This window comes from Acipenser ruthenus, chromosome 5, assembly GCF_902713425.1.
Source record: "Acipenser ruthenus chromosome 5, fAciRut3.2 maternal haplotype, whole genome shotgun sequence".
Lineage (NCBI taxonomy): Eukaryota > Metazoa > Chordata > Actinopteri > Acipenseriformes > Acipenseridae > Acipenser > Acipenser ruthenus.
Window position 1 is genome coordinate 71,350,659 of NC_081193.1, and position 23,095 is coordinate 71,373,753.

At 37.3% G+C, this 23,095-nt stretch overlaps 2 protein-coding genes across 5 annotated transcripts in view; one reads left to right on the forward strand and one right to left on the reverse strand.

Moving 5' to 3' along the window:
* The window catches only part of LOC117402573 (COMM domain-containing protein 1-like), a 53,271-nt gene extending 40,733 nt beyond the window's left edge, over positions 1-12,538 (reverse strand). For all 4 annotated transcript variants that reach the window (XM_059024448.1, XM_059024447.1, XM_059024450.1 and 1 more), the window contains exon 1: positions 12,337-12,538. In XM_059024448.1, the coding sequence (XP_058880431.1) occupies positions 12,337-12,489 (153 nt within the window). In that variant the 5' untranslated portion in view covers positions 12,490-12,538. The remainder of the gene's footprint in view (positions 1-12,336) is intronic.
* Positions 12,539-13,770: 1,232 nt separating this feature from the next.
* On the forward strand, positions 13,771-22,780 carry LOC117402413 (T-complex protein 1 subunit delta). The gene is made up of 14 exons (XM_034003523.2): positions 13,771-14,074; positions 15,048-15,100; positions 15,185-15,274; positions 16,814-16,922; positions 17,033-17,175; positions 17,490-17,611; positions 18,369-18,501; positions 18,625-18,764; positions 18,971-19,067; positions 19,824-19,934; positions 20,019-20,149; positions 20,660-20,894; positions 21,286-21,399; positions 22,598-22,780. The coding sequence occupies exons 1-14, from the start codon at positions 13,960-13,962 to the stop codon at positions 22,610-22,612; spliced, it is 1,608 nt and encodes a 535-aa protein (XP_033859414.1). The 5' UTR covers positions 13,771-13,959; the 3' UTR covers positions 22,613-22,780.
* The last annotated feature ends 315 nt before the right edge of the window (positions 22,781-23,095 follow it).

Here is a 23,095-nt window from a genome sequence, read left to right on the forward strand (position 1 = left end):
ATGTTGGTAATTCATAGTTCCCATGTTGAAGCAACTGCAAAGACTAAAGGTACATTTTCAAAGAGAAACACTTACTTACAGTGCATAAAACCAAATTAAAATGATCAAAAAACAAATTAGAACAAATATTGAAGGGCTCCTTCCTGCACTGTTTCTTGCTAGTTTTATAGTATTACATGTTTTATACCTCTCAGGTTGCCTTTGTCATAACACAGTAGGACTCCTGATGTCAAACTGACGCACTCACTGAATTAATCAGTTTGATTGTTGGGGTGCCAAATCACTCAGAATTTGAAACTCACATTAGTTTTACCCTCAATTTAGGAGCAATCTGGTCGCTGCTAAATACATTGTTGTCCCTCTGTAGCTGCAAGAACTAACAGTGAACTTACAGACTCAGCTGAGATTTACATCCTGTTCACACTTTGTAAATAATGCACGATACAATTAACACTCATTGAAATGACTTCACTTTACTTCATAAGCCATTCACTTCATTCACAATCATGCTTTCAAAATGTGATGGTCACATATATGTGATAACAGTTTGTCAGTATGTGAAATTTATTGCCCATAGGTCCACAGGAGGTTCTCATTTACCTACATTGAATGCCTCTCTAGAAGTACATTAGGCAGACTGCACCTGTGCTTCAGTGATGTCCTGACGTTAACAAACTTTATTTCCATACTCAGCGACTCAAGCTATTGGAACATTTCAATTAAAAGCTGTTAACTTACAATAAGCTAATCCTTTTCCTGTTTCATTCATATAAAAGCTCTGCATACAACTGTAGTGCATGCCCCAGTCAAATCTGGAAGCTTTAACAGAAACATTGCAGCAAACGATAAACCTAGGCAGACATCCACAATAAAGAGCATCCAACCATGTTGTAGAGAAGTCTGCGTCTTCTGACTGTCTTTGTTAAACACGCAAAGAGGGAGTATTTGGTCAATGATCTTTAAAAATGCATGGCAAACCAAGCTCTGGATCTCCTTAAACAAGCCCAAGGAATATAAACGCAATGAGTCCGTGTTCTTGGAAAGCATGCTGACTGTATATCTTCCCCTAGCCTGTCATGTCATATTTACAATATAGATAAATGAGCTTTTCTAAAAGGAGTACCTTACAGAGCTATCTCTCATTGGGAAAACAACACTTTCTCAAGTCCCTTCGGTTGTTTTTCTTTACAGTGATTCATTTTCCAGAATTTCACTTTGACTGAAGCCCATTTATCCTGTAAAAAAAGTTTTACAAAACACATCTGCAGCTGATATTTGAACCCCACCCAAGCATCACATTCTATGCAGCACATACAATAAGTTTAGGTAGGAAGTGAATACATACATAGAACAGTCTTTCCATGAAAGCTACACGACCCCATTATGAAGAAACGCGGTAAACCGCAAGCATAAGGGCAAAGGGCTTTACGTTGGTGCTGGATTGTGCCGTTCCTTTCACGTTGCGATTTTGAAGGAAATCTGAGCTATGCGCTGGCGGAATCCCGTTCACCCTAAACCAATGAAGAAAGAGTGGGAGTCAGAAGTTGCTAGCAAATCAGAAGCAACTGACATTCCCTTTATGTAAACGATAGCCCTAGCGATTGCAGAGGTGTAGTGGCAAAACAAAATACTAGAGCTGTACTAAAAATCAGCAATGGTACATTGTAAAGAATTAACCTTTTATTTTTAATTAAATACCACCAGAGTCAAAATGCAAATATTCACTAATGTTTAATAACTCAGGTGGCAGTTACATCCGTTGCTTGAATTCTAGGTAGGGAAATAAATCTGACAAATGATTTTTATCAAAAATACTTTATATGTATAAAAGAAAATAATGTTAATACAATCGTATAAACATTAGATACAAGCAAGCAAAGACGCGTAGGTCGCAGCATGCCCTAATGTATACGTTTGTATCAGAACACAGACGTCTGTGGAGTCAAATCAAATAATTGACTGACGATTCAAACAAAAACATTACATTAAATACCTAGCCTTTCCACCCCCATTTCTTATACTCTCTTCCAATCAGTATGGATCTACCCTGCTATCACACACCTTCAACACATCTCCTGGTAAGGGGGGGAACTCGTCCAAATCTATAACACTCTATAGTGCGTCACATTTAAGCATTTTAACCTAATCTGTCAGAAGTTGTTTCAAAATAGTCCTTTGTTTGTGGGGTTCTGTTTTCACACTGTGTCTCCACTCCTCCACCCATCTTGATTAGACACCTGGTAACTTTGGCGCTCGGCCCAGACGCCAAGATACGAGAGACTGCAAATGTCTTGCTTAGCTAGTTACACATGCTTTAAGCTGTATCAAAATACGAAAATAAAACTTTAACATAGAAGTAAAAAAATATATAATCAAATACGTAATTAATACTTTATGCAGAATGTCATCTCCTACATGTAATAATACATTTACTGTCATTTTGCATCTCACTTTCCAAAGGTTATAATACAATGTGCAGCCAAAAGCAAACAGTAGCCTCTTTTTTAAATCTTCTGCCTGGTGTAAAATACAAATGTCCTCATTGTAAGTAGACAATACAGTGTTTTTTCTTTTTTTTTCAATGTATATTCACTAAAGTGCTTTACGTACACCTGGGTTTGTGTCAGTGTTAACAGTACTGTACATACAATGAAGCAATCCCATCAGCTGTGAGGATACAGTATAACTATGAAGATGAAAACTGAAAGATGAAACACTTCATATTGTTGGATAATAAAAACAAGAGTGTGTTATGAATTTCATTGCCTTTGGGCATTTCTATGTACTGTATATAACAAATAAAATAAACCTTCGCTGCTAGCAAGTGCGGAGTTAACTGAGGCATATGCACAATGAGTTGTATGATAAGAAAAACAGAAGTATAGTCAATTCACCCTTGACGAATGTGAGTTGTGACCAGGATACATAAAGTGTATGTATTAATAAAATACAAGTACCAAAATAAAATTGACTTTAGGTAGTAAATAAGTGGTGGAGCAGTGCTCAACACCCAAAAATGTAGCCTGTGTCATTACAGCAGAGCAGTGTCTACTGTATGTCCATGTGGCAAAGTGGTTAACTGTGTGCAGGTGAAGGTAATGCAGCAGTGATTAATAAACAGACAGACAACGATAATCCAGGTGCAATGTTGTTTAATGTTTTTTTTTTTTTTTTTTTCCCAATGGCATGATGGCAAAACAACAACAAATAATAACAATGGTAATGAAGCAATACAGCGGCGTGTATTGCTTATTTGTATTTCTAGTGCTCGTGGTGAATACAGTTCTTTAGTGCAAACAAAGTGCAGTGTTGTTGATCCGGGTTTAGTGCTGGCCTTTGGCGACAGCTCCGGATCGTGTTAGCCGTCTAAATAACAACAAACAGTATTTAAGAACGACAAAACAAAACAAACACTCACGATTATCACAGCACAGTTCTCCTTTTAGTTACCAGTTTTAACCATTCACAAAGGAACAGATCACATCACTACGTCCCCTTAAATACTGTCAACTATGACCCCTTGGTTAACGAGTGCATCCGCTCCTCCAATCCGTGGATGCCATGCCATTTCCCGTCCAGGTCATTGATTTAGTGTACCGTAGCTCCGTCCCCTTTCTAGATGGCCGACTTCCGCCTAACCCTAGGAATGAACTGTCGGGCCATCCAGTCCAGGGTACTCTGTTCCCTTTACACAGCGCCCTCGCAGGTTGGGAGGGGGATCTAACATCAAGAATCATTCGATCTCTGTCACTCACAGAACCAGTCATTTACACTCGCTTTTACTTATAACACTATTTTTGACATAGCATGCTGGTTTGCAAGTTAAGTCATACAATAGTTGATCAAATGCACAGAGATCTGAGGAAATTAATACAATTGCATACATTTGTTTACTGCATACATCATTATAAATTCGGTTTATGTGCAAATCCAATACATCATCCGAAAGGGTTAAGTTTTTAAATTTCAAAAACGTGGATATTTTTTTTTGTATGCGAAAGTTTTACAAAAAGCCAGTAACATCTAACCAGGGTCTCCAAATTTACCAATTAATGCTGTCTGTGTGTTCAGGAGGCTGCTCTGAAATGTTGTGGGAATAAAAAAAAAAAGTATTCCAGATTAAGTATTTTTTGAGTATTTTTTTTCTTGAGTGCGCTTCTTTTAGCGGGAGATTAGCGCGTTGCTAGGATACACACTTTAGGCCTCTACATTTGCATTGGACAAGCCAAATCAGAAGTAGGCATATTGTATTCAAGTTTTCTTGATTTAAAAATTAAGGCAAAACTTTTTTTTTTTTTTTTTTTTTTTAATCTATTAACTCTACCCATTTAGCTTTTCTTTCAAAGCATGTTGTGTTTGGATTAAATGTCAATATTACATAAAAAGAAGCTGAATTTAGTACCATAGTTAAATTAGTCAGGATCTGTGAGATTTATTAATTCAGTCATTTTGAACCTAAAGCTAGTGCTTACACATTATAAACAACATTACTTGATCATTGCACCAGGACAGTTAGCAAAAAGTATGTTATGTGGTAATTCTCAGAAAAACATCACCAGACCACAATAGGTCGTTATGTTGCAATTCCAAGAAACATCTTGGTTTTACGTAACAGAAGCTTCGTTATTGTGTCTTTTTTTTAGCAAAGCCTCACCAGATCATTTCACATAGTTAAAATGTGGTAATTCAAGAAAAAGCTGTTATTTGGAGGAAACGCAGGGCTCTCCAAGTCAAGCTGGACCATCTTCTTCTGTCTTCTCCGACTGAGATCCCTACCTTGTTCATTCAGCCATGACAAAAGTCTTGCTTCGGATCCCTTCTCCTCCAAGAAGGGTAGCAGAACTGACTCTGGCATCCAGTATTTATGCCAAACCAATTCTGGCTGACCCCTGCAATGTACTGAAACTTCCTCTGTGTGCTCCCTACATTTGATACATTCTGGGATTTCAACTGCTGCTGATTCTGCGTGATTTTTGCACTGAAGACGCTCACTATTTATTTTTCCATTAGGAATATGGATTGATTTTCCTGAGTTAATTCTAGCATAGGCATGTTCCCATCTAGGAATACAGGCTTTACAATTTCTCGGAGGGGCCCTCATCTTCCTGGAATATATTATCCTTAGCCCAAACCTATCTGAATCTCCCACAAAACAGTTAAGTCATGTACTTGTCCATTTCCATTTGTTCAATATCAAAAATACCAGAAGTGGGTCAGATGAGGCAGCGCATGCATAGCGCTGCAAATACTGCTGCACTGAGGTACATGTTCGCGCTGACAATAAAAGAACGTACTGAAAAATAAGTGGCACATTAAACTAAAACAGTAAAGCAAACTGAGACACAAGCAATCCATTTATGTGGCTTTTACACATGCTTTAATAAAAAGAAAGCACAGAATGACTGTGTTAATGAGTTTGTCAGAGCGCTGTGCTTTGCTGGACAGCTACTGTGCAGAGGTATTGGTGACTTTGTGCGACAGTGTCTGTCCATCAGTTAAACACTGCCTAAGCCGACAATCTTAAATCGTAAATATTTGACAGAAAATGGTGATGCTTTAGTTGGTAAATTTATGCATTGATGGAAATGTCCAGTGTGATTTTTTAACCGTCTCCCAATGCACCACCCAATTCTGTCAATTTTCTTTTTATGATTTCAAGGCAAATAAACTGGGCTTGTTTTGTGCGGATGTCATGTTCATACCATCTGTAGATACTATTTCCGTCAGCAGAGACTGCCCAAACGTCCGCAAAAGTACCAGATAACTTGCACAGATTCTGCTTTATCATACATGCCAGGGACATTATTACCAGTAATCAGAAACCAGAACTGCTCCTCATCATAGTCCACATATAAAGTGTTTTTTAAAGATAAAAACCGAAAACGCGGAACACTAAGCATAGGGTACAGTTGCGTCTTGTTTATTTGGTTGATTCTGAATAGAATTTGTATGAGAATGTAAGGACCCTCATGATGTCCCTTTTTTTAAATGCTGACCTTACATCTGGCAGAAATCCTTTCGTTTTGGGGGATGATGTCAACACAGATGAGAAACTTGTTGTTTATCACCATCTTCTTCAGCATATGACACATTTGCTGCCGTATAAGCAAAAATATCCAATGGAGTGCAGTCGGTAGGTGGCCTGCGTGACAAACTCATACAGCTCGGTTTGCTTTCTCGCAACGCATAACTTACACATTTCTAAGGTATTTTTTTTTTCTTTTGTTTCCTGGCTCTTATTGTTGGTACAGTATCAGGGAAATGAAAGGATCTAGTCATCTCTGATGCGTTGAAGCAGTTGTTCTCAAAGTGTGGCCATTTGCTTGGCTTCGACCAGACTTGCGGAAGTTGAACAAATTTTGTCCAAACCCTGGCAACTTTTGGATTCTTTGACCACTTACGCAGGTTAAAACCATCTTGGTTTGTATTGCTGCATCCACCTAAAACACATCGACGTGGCATTATGGAAAAAAACCGAACTACAAGTTAAAAGTAAATCACAGACTGTATCGTTGTCTTCAATGTGAATAGTAGCATAATGTCGGATTCGTTCACGTTGTGACGTCACGGTAAGAGATCGCAGAAGTAAAAGAAGGTTCAAGAAAATCCAGTTGAATCGCTAAATTACCTATTTTTTAAATTGGAAATTGAAAATCGACACATCATATCGTATTTCTATGATATCAAAGGATAGTTTAGTGTGAACATAGGTATGGGTGTTTGGGTTCCCCTTTAATGGGTGTAGTTGTTTGTAATTTAACAAAATATAATTGTAATTTCAACTAACAATGCTGCTGTAATTATAATGATAATTATAATTGATCGCAGGTCTGTCTTTATAGCTTCTGAAAGCTTCTTGTGCTGTCCTCATTGAAAAATGTCTAAATGAAATCAGCAGTAATTTGTATATTTTAGCATTTATTTGTTTGTCATGACTGACCAGTACAGTAAATGTACTGTTTTTTGCTGTGATTTTGATTTTAAAATGCAAGTGCAATTGTGACAATACGCTGGCTGCATCTAAACACCCATACCGTAGATCATTAATTGATAAATTGCGGCTTACATGATCAATTCACTAGTAACCGATAATAATTGATTCTCCTAATCTGCTAGCATTCCCAGCCCCGATATAGGCTGACAGAAAGGAGAATGAAACCAGACAGCGGTCAGCGCTTGCGTGAAGTCAGACTAGACTAGACCTAGGCAACTGTGTATTTTGTTGAAGCTGCTTCTTTACTGTTGCCTGCCTGACGACAGCCTTCTCTTTGGTTAATCAGTGTTTCTGTTTATCCTTTTTGAAGGTTAGATGCTTATTTCCATCTCCTGGGTTCCTTTCTACACCATCTTGACCGTCCTAGCCTATGAACATCAAAACAGCAGCAAAAGGTCTGCTTTTATTACAACACAGTTAAAACCATTGTTCATAAAAGCACTCCCTGGACACACCTTGTTGAAATGAGAAGAGTCTGCTTACTGTAAATGCAAAAAACAGACAGCCAGGTGTTACCTTTCATCCAAATGCTGGCCTTCTGTCCTGTTACAATATAACTTTGAACATAGATATTCACCTGCTGCTGGTGTGGCTACAGTACTAACATTTCAAAGGTTTTCTTTTCTTCCCATCAGAGCCCTGGATTAAAACAATGTTTAAATCAGTGTGTGTTTTTATTGAGCTGTTCTAAACTGTCCTCTCTCCATAAATCAAAAAGTCACAGTCGGATATTTATTTATTTATCTTATACAAGAGTTATGGTACATATGATGCCAAAAGATCAACCCCATCAAAAGAGTGACATCCCATTAGAGAAATGAATGTGTCACTGTAACAGGGCGAGGAGCCCTGTACATTTATTTGTTTATTTATTTTTGGAACGGGGTCTCCCCCTCCGCTCCTGTGCAGGTTATTGTTTTGTATTTGTTTGTTTTATGACTTATTGTATTTAGATATGATGGAGAAGCGCTGTGTGTTTTGTTTTTATTTATTTAAATATGTTCTGGCAGAGGCGAGGTTGGCAGCTCGTCCTCTGCCAGTAATTAAAAACCTCGTGCAAAAGGTGACCATCTCCCGTTTTTAATTAGTTGTGTAATTGTTGCTAATCGGGAGATGGTCACCTGTTTAAAAAGCCTGCAGCTCTCCATGTTCGGGGTGGAAGTGTACAGAGGAGAGTACGGGAGAGTGAGAGGAGAGTAACAAAACTAAAAATAGTTACTAGGATCAGTGAAGGCGATTGCTCAGCCTGACCGAGGTATTGTTTAGTGTTTGGGATTTGTTTTGTTTACACATTTTATTTTGTGCTCTGTGAGCAAGTGTTTTTTTTGTTCAAATATTTTATTTTTATTTTATTATTTGAAAATAAAACGGCGCCGAAGCCTTTTTTTTCTTTTTACATCTGACGTCACCACAACGCCATTGAATGGTAGGTCTAGCAACACGCAAACAAATTCTAAAACGGAAATAACTTTGAAAACGGAAATGGAGCAGTTAAGTGGGCATTTTTTTCTGTTTTTATAGTTATTTCGGTTTCGGAATTTGTTTGTATGTTGCAATCTTTTTATTTGCTTGTGTTTTGCACTTCAGAGCCACCGTATCTAATAGTTAGGGTTTCTGATCTTCGGCTTTAACCGATAAATCCCAAAAAACAACCCCGATACAACAAAAAGAAAAATCGGTGGATAGCCAATAAACACCGGAAAACACTGGAAAAACTGTGGAAATGGTTAATCAATTCAGGTTGACTTTACCCTTTTTCCATTAAAAAATAAAACCTACTACAAAAATAATAATAAATACATTTCCCAGTGCTGCTGGGCATTTGCCCGCCTTCCTAACTTGCATCTATCATTGATTCGTTCTGAATACTTTAAACCCGCCCCAACTACTGAGTGACAGCACATTCCTACATTTCTATTGGAGACTCCGCTTGCGAGATTTAAAACAAGATTACAATCAGGATGGAGGCTTGTTAGCGGGATTTAAAGCTGTATTACAGCTAAAATACTGAGGATTTGAAACAGAATTGTGGCAAAATGTACAAAAATGCCTACACACAAAACCCCCCAGAAGAATGTGCCCGTGACCATAGGGATTTTGTTGTGGAAGACAGCAAAGGAAAGAAGGTACAACTTAAGTGTGCAAGTACTGTCGAGTTACTACTACACATTTTGACAGAAAAAAAAGGCTCAAGCATTTTGGAAAGTAACCAAAAACACTAATTTCATACAGTATATCAAAAAGGAAAGCCCCGAAAAAAAACGATTTACTTAAAACTCAAAAATAGCTAAAAATAAGCACCGAAAAATACAATAAATAAAACACACAAAAAAACAGAAGCCCTACTAATAGTTCAGCATGTTTCACATTTATTTGGCTTTCCTGAATTTCAAGTGAATAAAAATATTTACTGTACAAGTTTTTTGCTTCCCCCCACCGAAAGTGGACAAGTGCAGTGCAAACCCACAGCTGAAACAAGGGATAGCAATCCTAATCTGTAATCTGCGTTTCACTGCCATTATTATTATTATTATTATTATTATTATTATTATTAATAATAATAATAATAATAATAATAATAATAATAATAATAATAATAATAATAATAATAATAATAATAATACCTGCCCTTGAAAACTGCTTCAAATCTGTGATGTTATACTTCACTTCAACAGGGGGGTCAGAGTTTTCATCTCCAATCCACACTTGCCATTCTGTTGTGGATGTGGCGGCTCGCGGTAGAAAGTGCAATCTTATTTCTAACTACTGCTGGGACAAATATCCGAATACTCAAACGAATATTTTTTGACATGTATCTGGATACAAAAAAATCAGATGTTAATATTCGCTACAAATGACGAAAATACCTTGCGCTTATTTACCGTCTCACAAGAATTTGAGCGACAAAAAATGGCAAATGAAAAAAAGAGGTCTGTGTGACATGCAAGATGAATAAAAATAAATAAATAAATAAATAAGACAGGATCAACACAGCAGCGCTGGGGCTCCCGAGTGGTGCATCCAGTAAAGGCGCTCCACGTGGAGTGCAGGATGCGCCCTATAGCCTGGAGAGCGCAGGTTCGAATCCAGGCTATGTCATTGCTGACCGTGAACAGGGGTTCCTAGGGGGCGGCACACAATTGGCCGAGTGCCACCCGGGTAGGGAGGGCTTAGGTCGACAGGGCAATCCACGGTCCACCGCGCACAACATGTCAGGTTTTATTAATTTACCAGTGTTTTGCTCAATTCACTTCTGGTCTACTTATTTCCTAATCACTCCGTCCCAGCCTTTAACACAGGAAACAGATCAGTGTAACATTAAAACAGTAACTGGCCTTACAATCCCTCAGGCACTCAACATATTGCTCTTCATAGGGGGTATCAACAGAGTGCAACAGTATCCACTTCAGAAGACACTGTAGCTCTGAATAATTCATCTGTATTGACAGGGGGTATGGACAGTACACATTATCTTCATATTTAAACCTAATTTCCTTCCTTTTCAATTCACCATCATCATGTTCTTTAAAACCGTCAGGAAACACAAAACAATGCATCAGTGCCACCTGCTGGACTGAAAACAAAACTGCACACATTTTTTTGTTTCTCTCTGTCCAGCCTGATAACATGACATTAAATACTGTGCAAAAAACTGGCAGATTGAATTAAATTTACTGCAACTGAGACAAGTTGCAAAGATGCACATTGACGATCCTTTGAGAGGAGTGCATAAATTAAAATGTGCATTCCTTGTGACCCAGCATTCTCCTTATACGGGCCAGACAGAATTGATGACATTCTCATGAACGTTCCACCTCTATTAGGGGCTGACTGCACATAACCTCAGGGCATTGGAACTTGAGGAAAGTACTGTTATATTACACAGTCAGGACCTGTGGGACAGTAAGATGACCCCATTTTATGTCTTTGGTATGTACATCCAAAAATACATGATATACTATATTTTTCTGTGTAGCTAAGTGGTACAGTACTCAGTTATGGCTCTTTCGGCCCATTCAAAACCAGAACCTTGGTAAATCTAGGTCTGTAACTATTAAAATGATTTGATAATTAGGGACATGGTTGTAATGGATTGAAGTGAGAATCGCTGCTGTTACAATGTTGGTTATAATTCAACATCCTGTTTTTGAGGTGTTGACTTCAAATTTGCTAAATGTGGTGGTGACCATGACATTGATTTAAGTGTCTGCTGTTTCAGTGGACATTAACCAATGCACTGCCACATTGTTCTGGGCATATCAATGATAGTTCTTACTTCACACAGGCCTATCCATTTTACTTCATAGTTACAAAACATGTAATTTGGTACAATAAATAGTATTTGAATTGGCTATACCACCTAGCCCCCAAAAATGTGCATTTTAAACATAAAACTATACATTTCAAGTATGTAATATGTATACAGGAAAAATTAGCACAAAATCAAATGACAGCAATATTGGAAATATCATTATTAAAACTACAGTACATTGTGGTAACAGAATGAGAAACAATGGCCAAGTCTGAAACACAACTGAAGATGCAAAATGCCAACAGCACTGTAGACTGGTATTGCTTGTTATTGCAAACACGACAATGAAGTGGTGCTTGAGTGAAGCAAGTCTAAACCCACACAGGTTAAGTGCTGCTAGTGGTGAGTAGCTGTTAGCCTAGATGCTGGGGGAGCATTCAGTAAACTATTCATTTTGACAGTGCTGTCACCCACCAGTTAAGCAATATATTGAAGCTCCTAATAACTTAAACTCATAAATGGCTTAGAGTACATGTAAATTTGTACAATTCACTGCGTAAACCTATGGATATACAAGTTCCATTTTTGTATTATATGTGTGTGTGTGTGTGTGTGTATGTGTGTCTGTTTTATTTTCACACCAAGTATTGCAGAGTGTGATGTCACCTTTTGTGTAGGTACACTGAATAAACTTAAGTTTGGTTCATTAGCAATATCCAAAATGTGACGCTCAGAGCGGTTAGATGGGCGACAGCAAGACGCATGCCGACCTGGGCCCTCATTTCTGACAGAGAGGACCTCTAATCTTACCATGACAAATATATATGCAAAGGGTTGTATGAATTTTGTGAACTGGTATCGTTGTATGTAGCATTCAACACAAACACAACTTACAAAAGGACAACAAACAATATGGTTTACTATCTGATAAACTGCATTCCTCTCCTCGTTGTTTTCATTTCACTTGTTGTTTGTTAAGAAGTATTAATGTATTTCAATAAAAACAAACTGCAAGAATTCAATAAGTTACTGAAAGCACACACAACAGAAGCAAAAATATTACTTTAGTTTGAGCACTAGTACAATTTACCTTCAAAACCCCCCTTCTCAAGCAGAGCGATATATCGGGATATAGTTCATTTTTCAGCAATTCCTCTGTCATTTCGGGGTTGTTATAATATGTGTTCTGTGTAATTCCATTCAATAAACCACTGAAATATTTTGAGCTATCCAATTCCGCCATGTCTGCATCTGTCACATAACTGAGGTCAGGTGACACTATAGAGGTCTGTGGGAGCGCTACCTTCCGGTGTGTTTCGATATAAACGAGAACGAGTAAAAAAATAAATAAATAAACACCCAGAAGATGGTAGCAAAGTACAGTAATTGGCTCAAAGTCAGTGACTTGTTAGAAATTCAGTGTAAGTGGTGTAACATGTAGTGAGAAGCATTTTGTTCACAAATCATTTTACAAATATGACATGTTGTAGGTAGGTCTATTTAGCGTTAGTGTGATGAGGGGGCTGGTGTTTTGAGAACATTTTTGGTTTGTCAGACTCCAATAAAGCACATATGGGCCCCAAGTTACAAAATATGTATCATTCCATTGTGAAAAGAAAACGGGCAATTTTACAGATGACTACTAAAACCTAATTTCAAGGATGCTCCAAATAAGTTGATTTTGTAAAGATGGTCCTTGATCCAAAACCTTGACTTTTTAATGGGTGAATAACGTAGGTTATTATTATTATTATTATTATTATTATTATTATTATTATTATTATTATTATTATTAGTTTATTTAACAGATGCCTTTATCCAAGTCGACTTACAGAGACTAGGGTATATGAACTATGCATCAGCTGCAGAGTCACTTACAACTACGTCTCACCCGAAAGACAGAGCACAAGGAGGTTAAGTGACTTACTCAGGGTCAGTGGCTGAGGTGAGATAGGAACCGGGGACCTCCTAGTTACAAGCCCTTTTCTTTAACCACTAGACCACACAGCCTCCTATACAATTGATTAATGCTTGTGAAAACGTGGACTATATTACATATTTGATATTACTTATATATATATATATATATATATATATATATATATATATATATATATATATATATATATAGCTTAGATTTTCATATTTTATTTTATTGCAATGTCTTGAAATTGTCATTTAAAAATAGAGATACATTTCAAGACAATAAATGTAATATAAATTGTTTGTATTTCCTGTGAAAAAGAACATTTCAAATATCTGTGTCGCAGACAGCACCACACCCCCATGAAAACTTATGCTGCAGCAACCGCCTTTTATGGGTATGAAAACGCATAAACGCATGGCAACTATTTTATAATTAACACTTTACAAGAACCTTTCGCACTAGTAAACAAACTCCCAATCGCGTAAACGTTTCACGACCAATGTGTTATTAAACAATACACAAAAAAGAAACAGCACACAATACAATATTAAAAGGGCATTTTTATAAGCACCATTCTGACGTCATCCTTTTGCACCACAGGGTCCTTTTTCTTCTTCTTCAGGCAGGGAGTGTTTCTGGAAGGTTCGTTGCTGGGAGACTGAAATCTTGCAGATCTGAGGGAGCACAGAATCTGTATCCATCCGACACCAGGCATCGACATCAGGGTCCGGAGGCATAGCCATCTCTTTCTATCTGTTTTAAGCATAACTAGTAAAAAACTATATCATGTCCGCAGTCGCCGCTCCCCGAGGTTCTTCTGGTGGTATGAACAAAGGAGGTGCATATGTGGACCGGGATAAACCGGCCCAGATTCGGTTCAGTAACATCTCTGCCGCCAAAGGTACGTTTTAATTATTATTATTATTATTTAGGAAAAAAACAACAACATTGTATCAAGGTGATGTATCTGATAAAGAACACCAGACTATCGTTTAACAGGCTTGGAAATGCGACACAATACATGGCCCCAGAAGATATTAAATATTAGTGCTCCTAGCTGAGGCGTATTAATACTGTATTACTGTACTAGCTTTCTGGTGCCAGATAACAAACTTGTTTATGTTTGTGATGGTACCCATTGTCTAATAAAGTATATGTCTGTTGTAATAATGTGCAACGGCAAACGGAGGTTATGTTCCAGACCAAGCATGAGCCAGCAGTTATCAATGTTATCAATTAGAAATGTCACCCCGGCATTGATTGAACCCCCATTCGTTCTTGGCACAATTATCAGGTTGCTAGCAATTTATATGGTCAGTTATGTTGTTCGTTTAATTTAAATTCGTTTGAAAAAATGCAGAATTGCATAAGTGTCAAATGTGTGAAAATAGTGGACGTGCCAGTTTAGACAGTCTCATGCTTTATTTATTACATACAGTATGCGAATGTTTTTATTTTTTATTTATTATTATTTTTATTTTTTTAAATCTTGTCTGCGAGTTTGCATTTCTTTTGATGCCTTTTATCTGTCCCATAGCTGGGGCGTGTACGTTCTGTGTCACTGTGCAGTCATTTTATTTTTTAGCATTCAGTTACGTTGAACAAAACTAGTCAAAAGCATGTATTATCTTAGGCATAAAATGATAATGCCTTCATGCTTGTTTGCAGATGATATTAATGTGTACATCAAGTTGCCATGACATTAGAAATATACAGACCCCACGATATTAGTCTACTGTACTGAAATTGTTTCAGAAATATTTGTAATAACCTCTTCATTTGTTGGTACCTGAGACAGTCTGCACTGATGAAATACACAAATATTTTTTTAAAAAAATGCGTAGGCTACAATAACATATTTTTCATTACTTCAGCTGTTGCAGATGCCATCAGAACAAGTCTTGGCCCCAAGGGCATGGATAAAATGGTAATTATTTTTTTTTTTCTAAATGGAAAATATAACCTCCAGTTTCATCAACGCCTATTGTGTTAACTTTTTGTGTTTTTGTAGATTCAGGATGGAAAGGGAGATGTGACGATTACCAATGATGGGGCGACCATTCTGAAACAGATGCAGGTTCTTCACCCTGCTGCTAAAATGGTAGGTTTCTTGGAAGCCTGGCTAAATGGGAAGTCCTATAGTCATGAGAGAATTTTTTTGTCCAACAGTGTACTGCAAATTTACATTTATCCTGAACCATAGCAAGGTAGTCAACTCTCATGAATATACCAATTTCAAGGGACTGGCAATAAAATGTGTTAGTAATTCTTACCATCAGGGCTGGAGTTCTACAACAGGACGTAAGTCGAAGACTTAAATCGGTCATAAACCCTAAGTCAGTTAATACGTCTGGTGCACCAACACACAATTAGCTCAGACGTAACTACGCCCAACATTAATGTGTTAAGTCTGGCATTTGTAATGCGCGTTTATGCGAGTACAGTGTGTATATTTAAATAAATCGGCTAGTTGTATTTTAAATAAATAATATTTTATTACAGTATGTGTAGTTTTAATTTATTAGATTACTCTTGCATAAATTTCCTTGAAAAATATCACTGAATATTTTAACCTAGTTGCTAAGCACTCAGAAACAACTTTTTACACTGGCGGGCCTTAAATTGTAAATTATTAAAAAAAAAAAAGGATATTCCAAGCACAGAAAAGAGAAACAAATTTTACCAACACAAATTAGAAAATTGATAGAAATGTATCGAATATAAATATATTCTTGCTGCCAAGCAAAACTAAAGTCACAAAGAAGAAAAAGCAAGAAATTCAATGTGGCGATGAATACAGAAGTGTTGAAGTAAGGAAAACATTTAGCTATTAGATAAATCCACATGGAACTTAAATCTTTATTTTGCACTTGGCATCCAACATATAGCTAACAGATATATCCGAAATACATTATCTTTTTGCATCTTTGTCATTGGCAATTAAATCAGAAAAAATAAATCAGTTTTTTGCTCAATAAATATTTATTTTGCAAGCTAAATCTAAAGGTAACATGCAAAGGTGTCCCCACCATTTAAACGGGAGGGGGCTGTGCGTGTGGGAGTTTATACTGGCCAATGCTTACTGCGGGTGAATCCCGTTAACACAAGTGGTGGCGACTGTATATCCACAGTTTTTTTTTTTATTTTATTTGCGTGACCAATTATTTATTTTCCACCAATTTGGTTTGTCTGACGTAGCTAAAAGTCAGGTGTATGTCCTGTTGGTGCACTCCAGCCCAGGAGTCTAAGTCAAATGCATACTGTCAGTTGTTGTTGAAGTTACAGCAACACTGAAATCAAATTTCAATTAGAGTATGATAAAGTATTATAGATGCTGTACTGTGCATTTTATTAAATACAGTTGTAAGTGAAGTTTTAAAAAGTATACATTTGCAACTTGAAGAGTCTGCATTTCCCACTCTGATCAAATTCGTGCAAACAGACTATTTGTGTAAAGTGAATTTGTATTAAGTAATTTACAATAAGCTGCTATAAATAAAATATACAATATAAATAAATAACATATATTATGTATCAGGGCATTTGTTTAATCAGAGTTAATGAATTTACTTTTTTAGACTTGCATTCATTTTCAGTAGGTTGTACTGATGTTTACTACCTTTTTCTGTTTTCATTCTAGTTGGTAGAGCTATCCAAAGCTCAAGACATTGAAGCTGGTGATGGGACCACATCTGTTGTAGTCATTGCTGGGGCCTTGTTGGATTCCTGTGCTAAACTGCTTCAGAAAGGTAGGTTCAAGAATGATTGCAAGAAAGAACCTGACAGTTTTGTTTTCTGTTTTTTCCTTTGTATACATGATTTAATAATGGTCATCTCCCCTTCCTGTCATTTGTTGTAGGAATCCACCCTACCATAATTTCAGAATCTTTCCAGAAAGCCTTGGATAAAGGAGTTGAGGTTCTGACAGCTATGGCCCAGCCTGTGGAACTAAGCGACAGAGAATCCCTCTTGAACAGTGCCACAACTTCACTGAGCTCCAAGGTAGAGAGCAACCAAAGAAGTTAACACCTATATTCTTTTTAAAAAAATGCACTAACTGTATATTTTAATTATATCCAGTTCCAAGTTACCGTGTCAATGATGTTGCTTGTTAAATTAACTTAATTCTGAAAAATGACCAAATTATTTATTAGCGGGTATGTTGTAGTAAGTCCTCCACTTCCATTTCAACTGCTAATGTCTCATCATTTCAGATGGGAATGTCACACAAACATTTCAGTTCACTGTTGGGCATAGGTCTGTATTGTTAGACAAAATTGTATCTCAGCAAGACATGCTGTGTCTTTCATCCTCAGGTTGTTTCCCAGTACTCCAGCCTGCTTGCTCCAATGAGTGTTGACGCGGTGATGAATGTCATTGACCCGGCCACAGCCACAAGTGTTGACCTCAGGGACATTAAAATTGTAAAAAAATTGGGGTAAGCTTTGTTTATTTTATATTATATATTTTTTCCCAAATTCAATAAAATAAACAAGGAATGAGGTCTGCCTGCCCATATATGTAAAAAAAAATTAAAAAAATAAGAAAATAAACTGTACATAATTCAACCTAGCTGCTGCCAATCAAGAACAAAAAAAAGAAAAAAATAACAAGTAAGCGCATATAAAAGATACTAAAATATTGAAGGAGTGGCACATCTGCTAAAGGCACTCCGCCCAGAATGTAGGATGCACCCTGTAGTTTGGAGATCGCCGCTTCGAATCCAAGCTACGCCACTGCCGACCATGGACGGGAGTTCCCAGGGGGAAGCGCACAATTGGACAAGTGCTGCCCCGGCAGGGTCGAGGGTAGGTCGGCTGGGGGAGTCCTTGGCTGACCACCCACCAGCGACACCTGTGGCTGCCTGTATGCAATTCAGAACTGCATGGTCCTCCGACACTAAGATCTGAATATGGCTGCACGGTGCAAAAAAAAAGCAGACGGCTGGCGGCACTCGTTTTGGAGGACAAGAGTGCTTGTCTTCGTCTCTCCCAAGTTAGTTCGGGGGTTGCAGCGGTGAGCCAGGTTGAATAATAATTTGTCACTCCAAAATTGGGATGAAAAATTGGAAAACTTATAAAAAAAATTGTTTAAAAAATAAAATTAATCATAATAATAATGTTGAAGGCTAGACCACTATTCTGAGGACCTAGTCTTGGCACTTAACTAACTTTCAGTTATATATATATTTCCAGTGGGACCATTGATGACTGTGAAATGGTTGACGGACTTGTACTGACACAGAAAGTGGCAAACTCTGGAATTTCTCGGGTAGAAAAAGCAAAGATTGGTCTGATTCAGTTTTGTTTATCTGCTCCAAAGACAGATGTAAGTAAGCCGTATATTACTGTTTCTAAATGCTTTAAGCTGTAGCGTATTTGTAGACTACCTTTTTGTTGACATGTCCACCTGTATGTTGATGGTTTTTCTGTTTTTATTCCTTTTTGATAGATGGATAACCAGATTGTGGTTTCTGACTATGCTCAAATGGACAGAGTATTGCGTGAGGAAAGAGCATACATCTTGAACCTAATCAAGCAAATTAAGAAGGCTGGATGCAATGTTTTGCTTATACAAAAATCCATTCTGAGGTAAAGTGGAACACTAAATATGTGCTAGATGAAAACATGTTTGGACACTGAGGAGTAAGTTATAATTGTATTAAACTGGAATCTAAAGTGATATCAGTGATACGACTTTTGTTAATTTTTCCTAATTGGATGTAGCATGTAAATTGTTGGTGTTTTCACAATACAGGAATTTAAGTAAATTATCTAGTTAAAATATATTTTTTCAGGGATGCACTGAGTGATCTGGCACTGCACTTCCTAAATAAGATGAAGATAATGGTTATCAAGGATATAGAGAGAGAAGATATTGAATTTATATGTAAGGTAAGGTGATTTTTTTCATACATTCAGGGTGTGCTTACTGTATATTGATGCAAATTACTTCATTTAGCACAGTAATTGACGTGATTAATACCGTATTCCTTCGAATTTAAGATTCACTTTTTCAACAATTTTTTGCTTGTCAAAAGTAGCCTGCATCTTAAATTAGAGTACAGTATAGTGATGCGTGTATTAAAAGCGCCAACAAAAGACGTGACTACCCGAATACACAAGCAGCAACGTGACTTACTGCTGAGAAAAGAGAAACCAAAATGTTACTGCCCAATCTCGAGTCATCCATGACATACAGGCAGCCATATTCAAAAAAGTAATTCGCTTCCTGAGGAATTCCAAGATAAGCTTTTACAATTTCAGCATTTCTAACAAACCGTACCAACTTGGACAGATCAGAAATGCTGATCAGACCCGTATTTTTCTAAATGCCAACAATGTCACAGTTCACAAATTGGGAGTAAAACATATGCGTCTGTTGTATTCTGTTAGTTCGTATTGTGCATACCGTTAATCTGCAACACTGTTTGTTTCGTGTCAGTTTTGTACGATACAACATCGTAATTGAGGTTGCATCTTTGTAAATGCATATTTATTTTATTTGTTTTTTCCTCAAATTGAGGGTGGTAAATTTGGGCTGTGTCTTAAATTCAAAGGAATACAGTATATTCAATTGCAACACAATAACTATCCATACTACTGATCTTCATGGTCCCGAGTGAAAACTTAATTTGTTTTTTAACCCAGACTATTGGAACCAAACCAGTTGCCCACATTGACCAGTTTACAGCAGACATGCTGGGATCTGCAGAGCTGGCAGAAGAAGTAAGCTTGGATGGATCTGGAAAACTAGTCAAGGTAATCCTAAACTTTTGTAAGTCTATATGAGGTAACTTATTTCTGTTCTTCAAATGTAAAGGTGACATTTGATTTTTCTTGCAGATTACTAGCTGTGCTAACCCAGGAAAAACAGTCAGTATTGTAGTGCGAGGATCCAACAAACTGGTCATTGACGAAGCAGAACGCTCCATCCATGATGCCCTCTGTGTAATCCGCTGCCTGGTGAAGAAGAGGTAAACGTCTTAAAGCCTCAGTATATTTAAGGTTTCTCAGCTAAAGCTAAAATTACTACATTGATTACATCAAAGGAATGCCATATCTCCATATCGGTTTTCAGTCAGGACCAGGTCTCATTTGACTTGATTAGGACATTCTATAGCGTATGTGTTTGAGAGCATCAGAATCTGTAGGTATTAGGATCTGTGTGTCTTGTCTCTAGACACATTTGCATTTTTACATGTACAAACTATGCATGCAAGTCATGCTGGTCTTCATGACCGGGTGTATGTTACCAACATGATTGATCTATTGTGCACAGTGGGTAACATACACCTACACTAAATGCCTGTAACTGCAGTAAAAAAAATAAAATAAAAATCAGTGGGTAGCTGTGTGGTGGTGGTGCTGGTTGTTGTTTTTTTTTTGTGTGTTTTTTTTTTTTTTTTAAAGTGATATCTTAAACAATACCAGTAACGTTCAGGTTCCACCTTTGCAAAGCACTAACACTTCTCTCCCTCTATTAGGGCTCTGATTGCTGGAGGTGGTGCTCCTGAGATTGAGCTTGCTCTGCGCTTGGCTGAATACGCACGCACTCTGAGTGGCATGGAGGCTTACTGCGTCCGTGCTTTTGCAGATGCACTTGAGGTCATCCCTTCCACACTAGCAGAGAATGCAGGTCTCAACCCGATCTCTACTGTCACAGAGCTGAGAAACAGACATGCCCAGGGAGAGAAGACAGCTGGCATTAATGTCAGGAAGGTAAGTTTCCATTTGTCAAACTATTTGTACTCTGGGTCGTTTTCTCAGTTGTAAAATCTAGGTAGAAACAGTGAAAATTACATACTGCATTTGTCACTAAAACTGGAAACTTGATTTAAGGAGAATAAGTTGGTAACTGTTCAGTTCAGTGCTGTCTTGCGTTTTTAAACTTTATACTGCCCCAACAGGGATTTTGAAATGGTTTCATTTTGTGTTGTGATCATGTGGCTGCACATATTTTAATGGTTGTGTATATTGTAATAAACAGCATTATTTACTGAATGTTTTCCATGTTGGCATACATTATCTTTCTGATATAATAAATAAGATGAGTGGTCATGTTGTAGTCAGTCATGTACTCTACAGTTATTATTTTAACCTTTATTCGCAGGGCGGTATTTCCAACATCTTGGAGGAGCTGGTGGTGCAGCCTCTGCTGGTGTCTATCAGTGCCCTGACTCTGGCTACAGAAACTGTCCGCAGTATTCTCAAGATTGATGATGTGGTAAGTCTTTAGGCATACCTTTGTATGAGTGGGTTATTGCAGGTGTGCAGATTTTACATAAACATTGTCCAAATATTCACTTCTACTTGGAGATCTTTTACAGGGGTTATACAGTACCACTGTATGTGTAATATGTTGATGACCTTGACATTGACCTGTGAGCCAGTATGGCTGCCTTATATAGGTGACCTTTTTAGGTTTTGCTTCATAGACCACACAATTTGAGATATTGCCTTTTTAAATTTGGTACACCGCTCTATTCTATAATTTGAGCTGTGAACCAATGTTCAGTAAAAGTTAGTTTTACTGTCACGTTGTCTTAACCTCCAGCCGTATCAATTAAGTCGACCACATACTTCGAAATGGGGTCTTAACATTTTGTATGCAGCTTTCTAACATCTTTATTTATTACATCACTGGAATTTAGTCTGTGTTAAGATTATTTGTGTAAAGGTTCTGAAGTACCTGTCAGATGTTTTAAACCTGTTTTTGTTGTAACATAATTTATTAGTAATAGACCTTAATCTCATATTAGATTCAGGGCAATAGGTCGTTTAACTTTTGTACGTTTTTGTACAGTAGTTAAAAGTAAAATTAGTTAAACTGTAAGGTTGTAGTTAATGCATACCCCATAAATTAGTATTAACCCTTTGCGGTCCTATGTCGGACCTGGTCCGACATCGCAATTTTCCCTTTCCGATGTACAACATCATCAAAAAGCAGAAAACAGGTCTCTAGTCGTTTTTTTTTCTCCGGGAAAAAGCCGAGAATGATAGGAGCCGAGAGAAGGTGGGGGGGCGTATCATGAATACTGATAGACCCGACACCACATAGATAACACGGACATAAACAAACAAGATAGCTGCTTCCACATCCATCGCTCAGAGAATATCACAGACATTTGCAGAGTTTTTTGAGATGTTATAGTAATAAAATAATGACTTGGATCGCATTATTGAGGAGTTTGGTGATTAAAACGAGTGATCAAGAGATGATTTATCGGTATGTACTATTGCGAGTTATTTGAAAAATATAGCGAACAAGGGGTGGGGCGGTGCTGGGGATGCAGCACTGAGTGTCCTGTTGATATGCAGTGCCTTTTAAACCTGTTTTACTGTGAAAAAAACTTTTAAAATAAACTGTTTATGTAAAAATAAATTGGACCTAAACCATTTTTTTTATTTTTTTCCCCCCTCAGGTAAACACTCGGTAAAATACAGGCATGCATATAAAATTGAGAAGCATCTGTGAATATGCTGGCCCATCCAGGGCTACAGATCGGAAGAACATTTGAAGAAAATGTCAAGCCTTCAACCCTCTTCACTTACAGTTTATGTACCTGTTTTCATGGCATAAGTTAATAAATAGTTTGAGACTGAAATATTTCTTGTTTCATTTTCTGCATGATTTATGAAAGTTGTCTGTCTACGTTCTTTTACATTTTACAATTTGTTTGCCAGGTTTGGAGAGTCTTTAGTTCATGCAACAATTTTTAATGCTGCTCATGAATGTTTGAAAATCCTTGAAACCATATCTTAAATGACGCCTGAATAAAGGATGGTGAAAAATACTGAATTTCTTGGCCCCAGACATTATATATTCAGTATGCCTCTGAACAGGTGTGGAGATACTAACATCGCATAAAATAAAGGATTTTAAAACCGGTTATAGATGTAGAGAAATGTTTTTCTGTCTT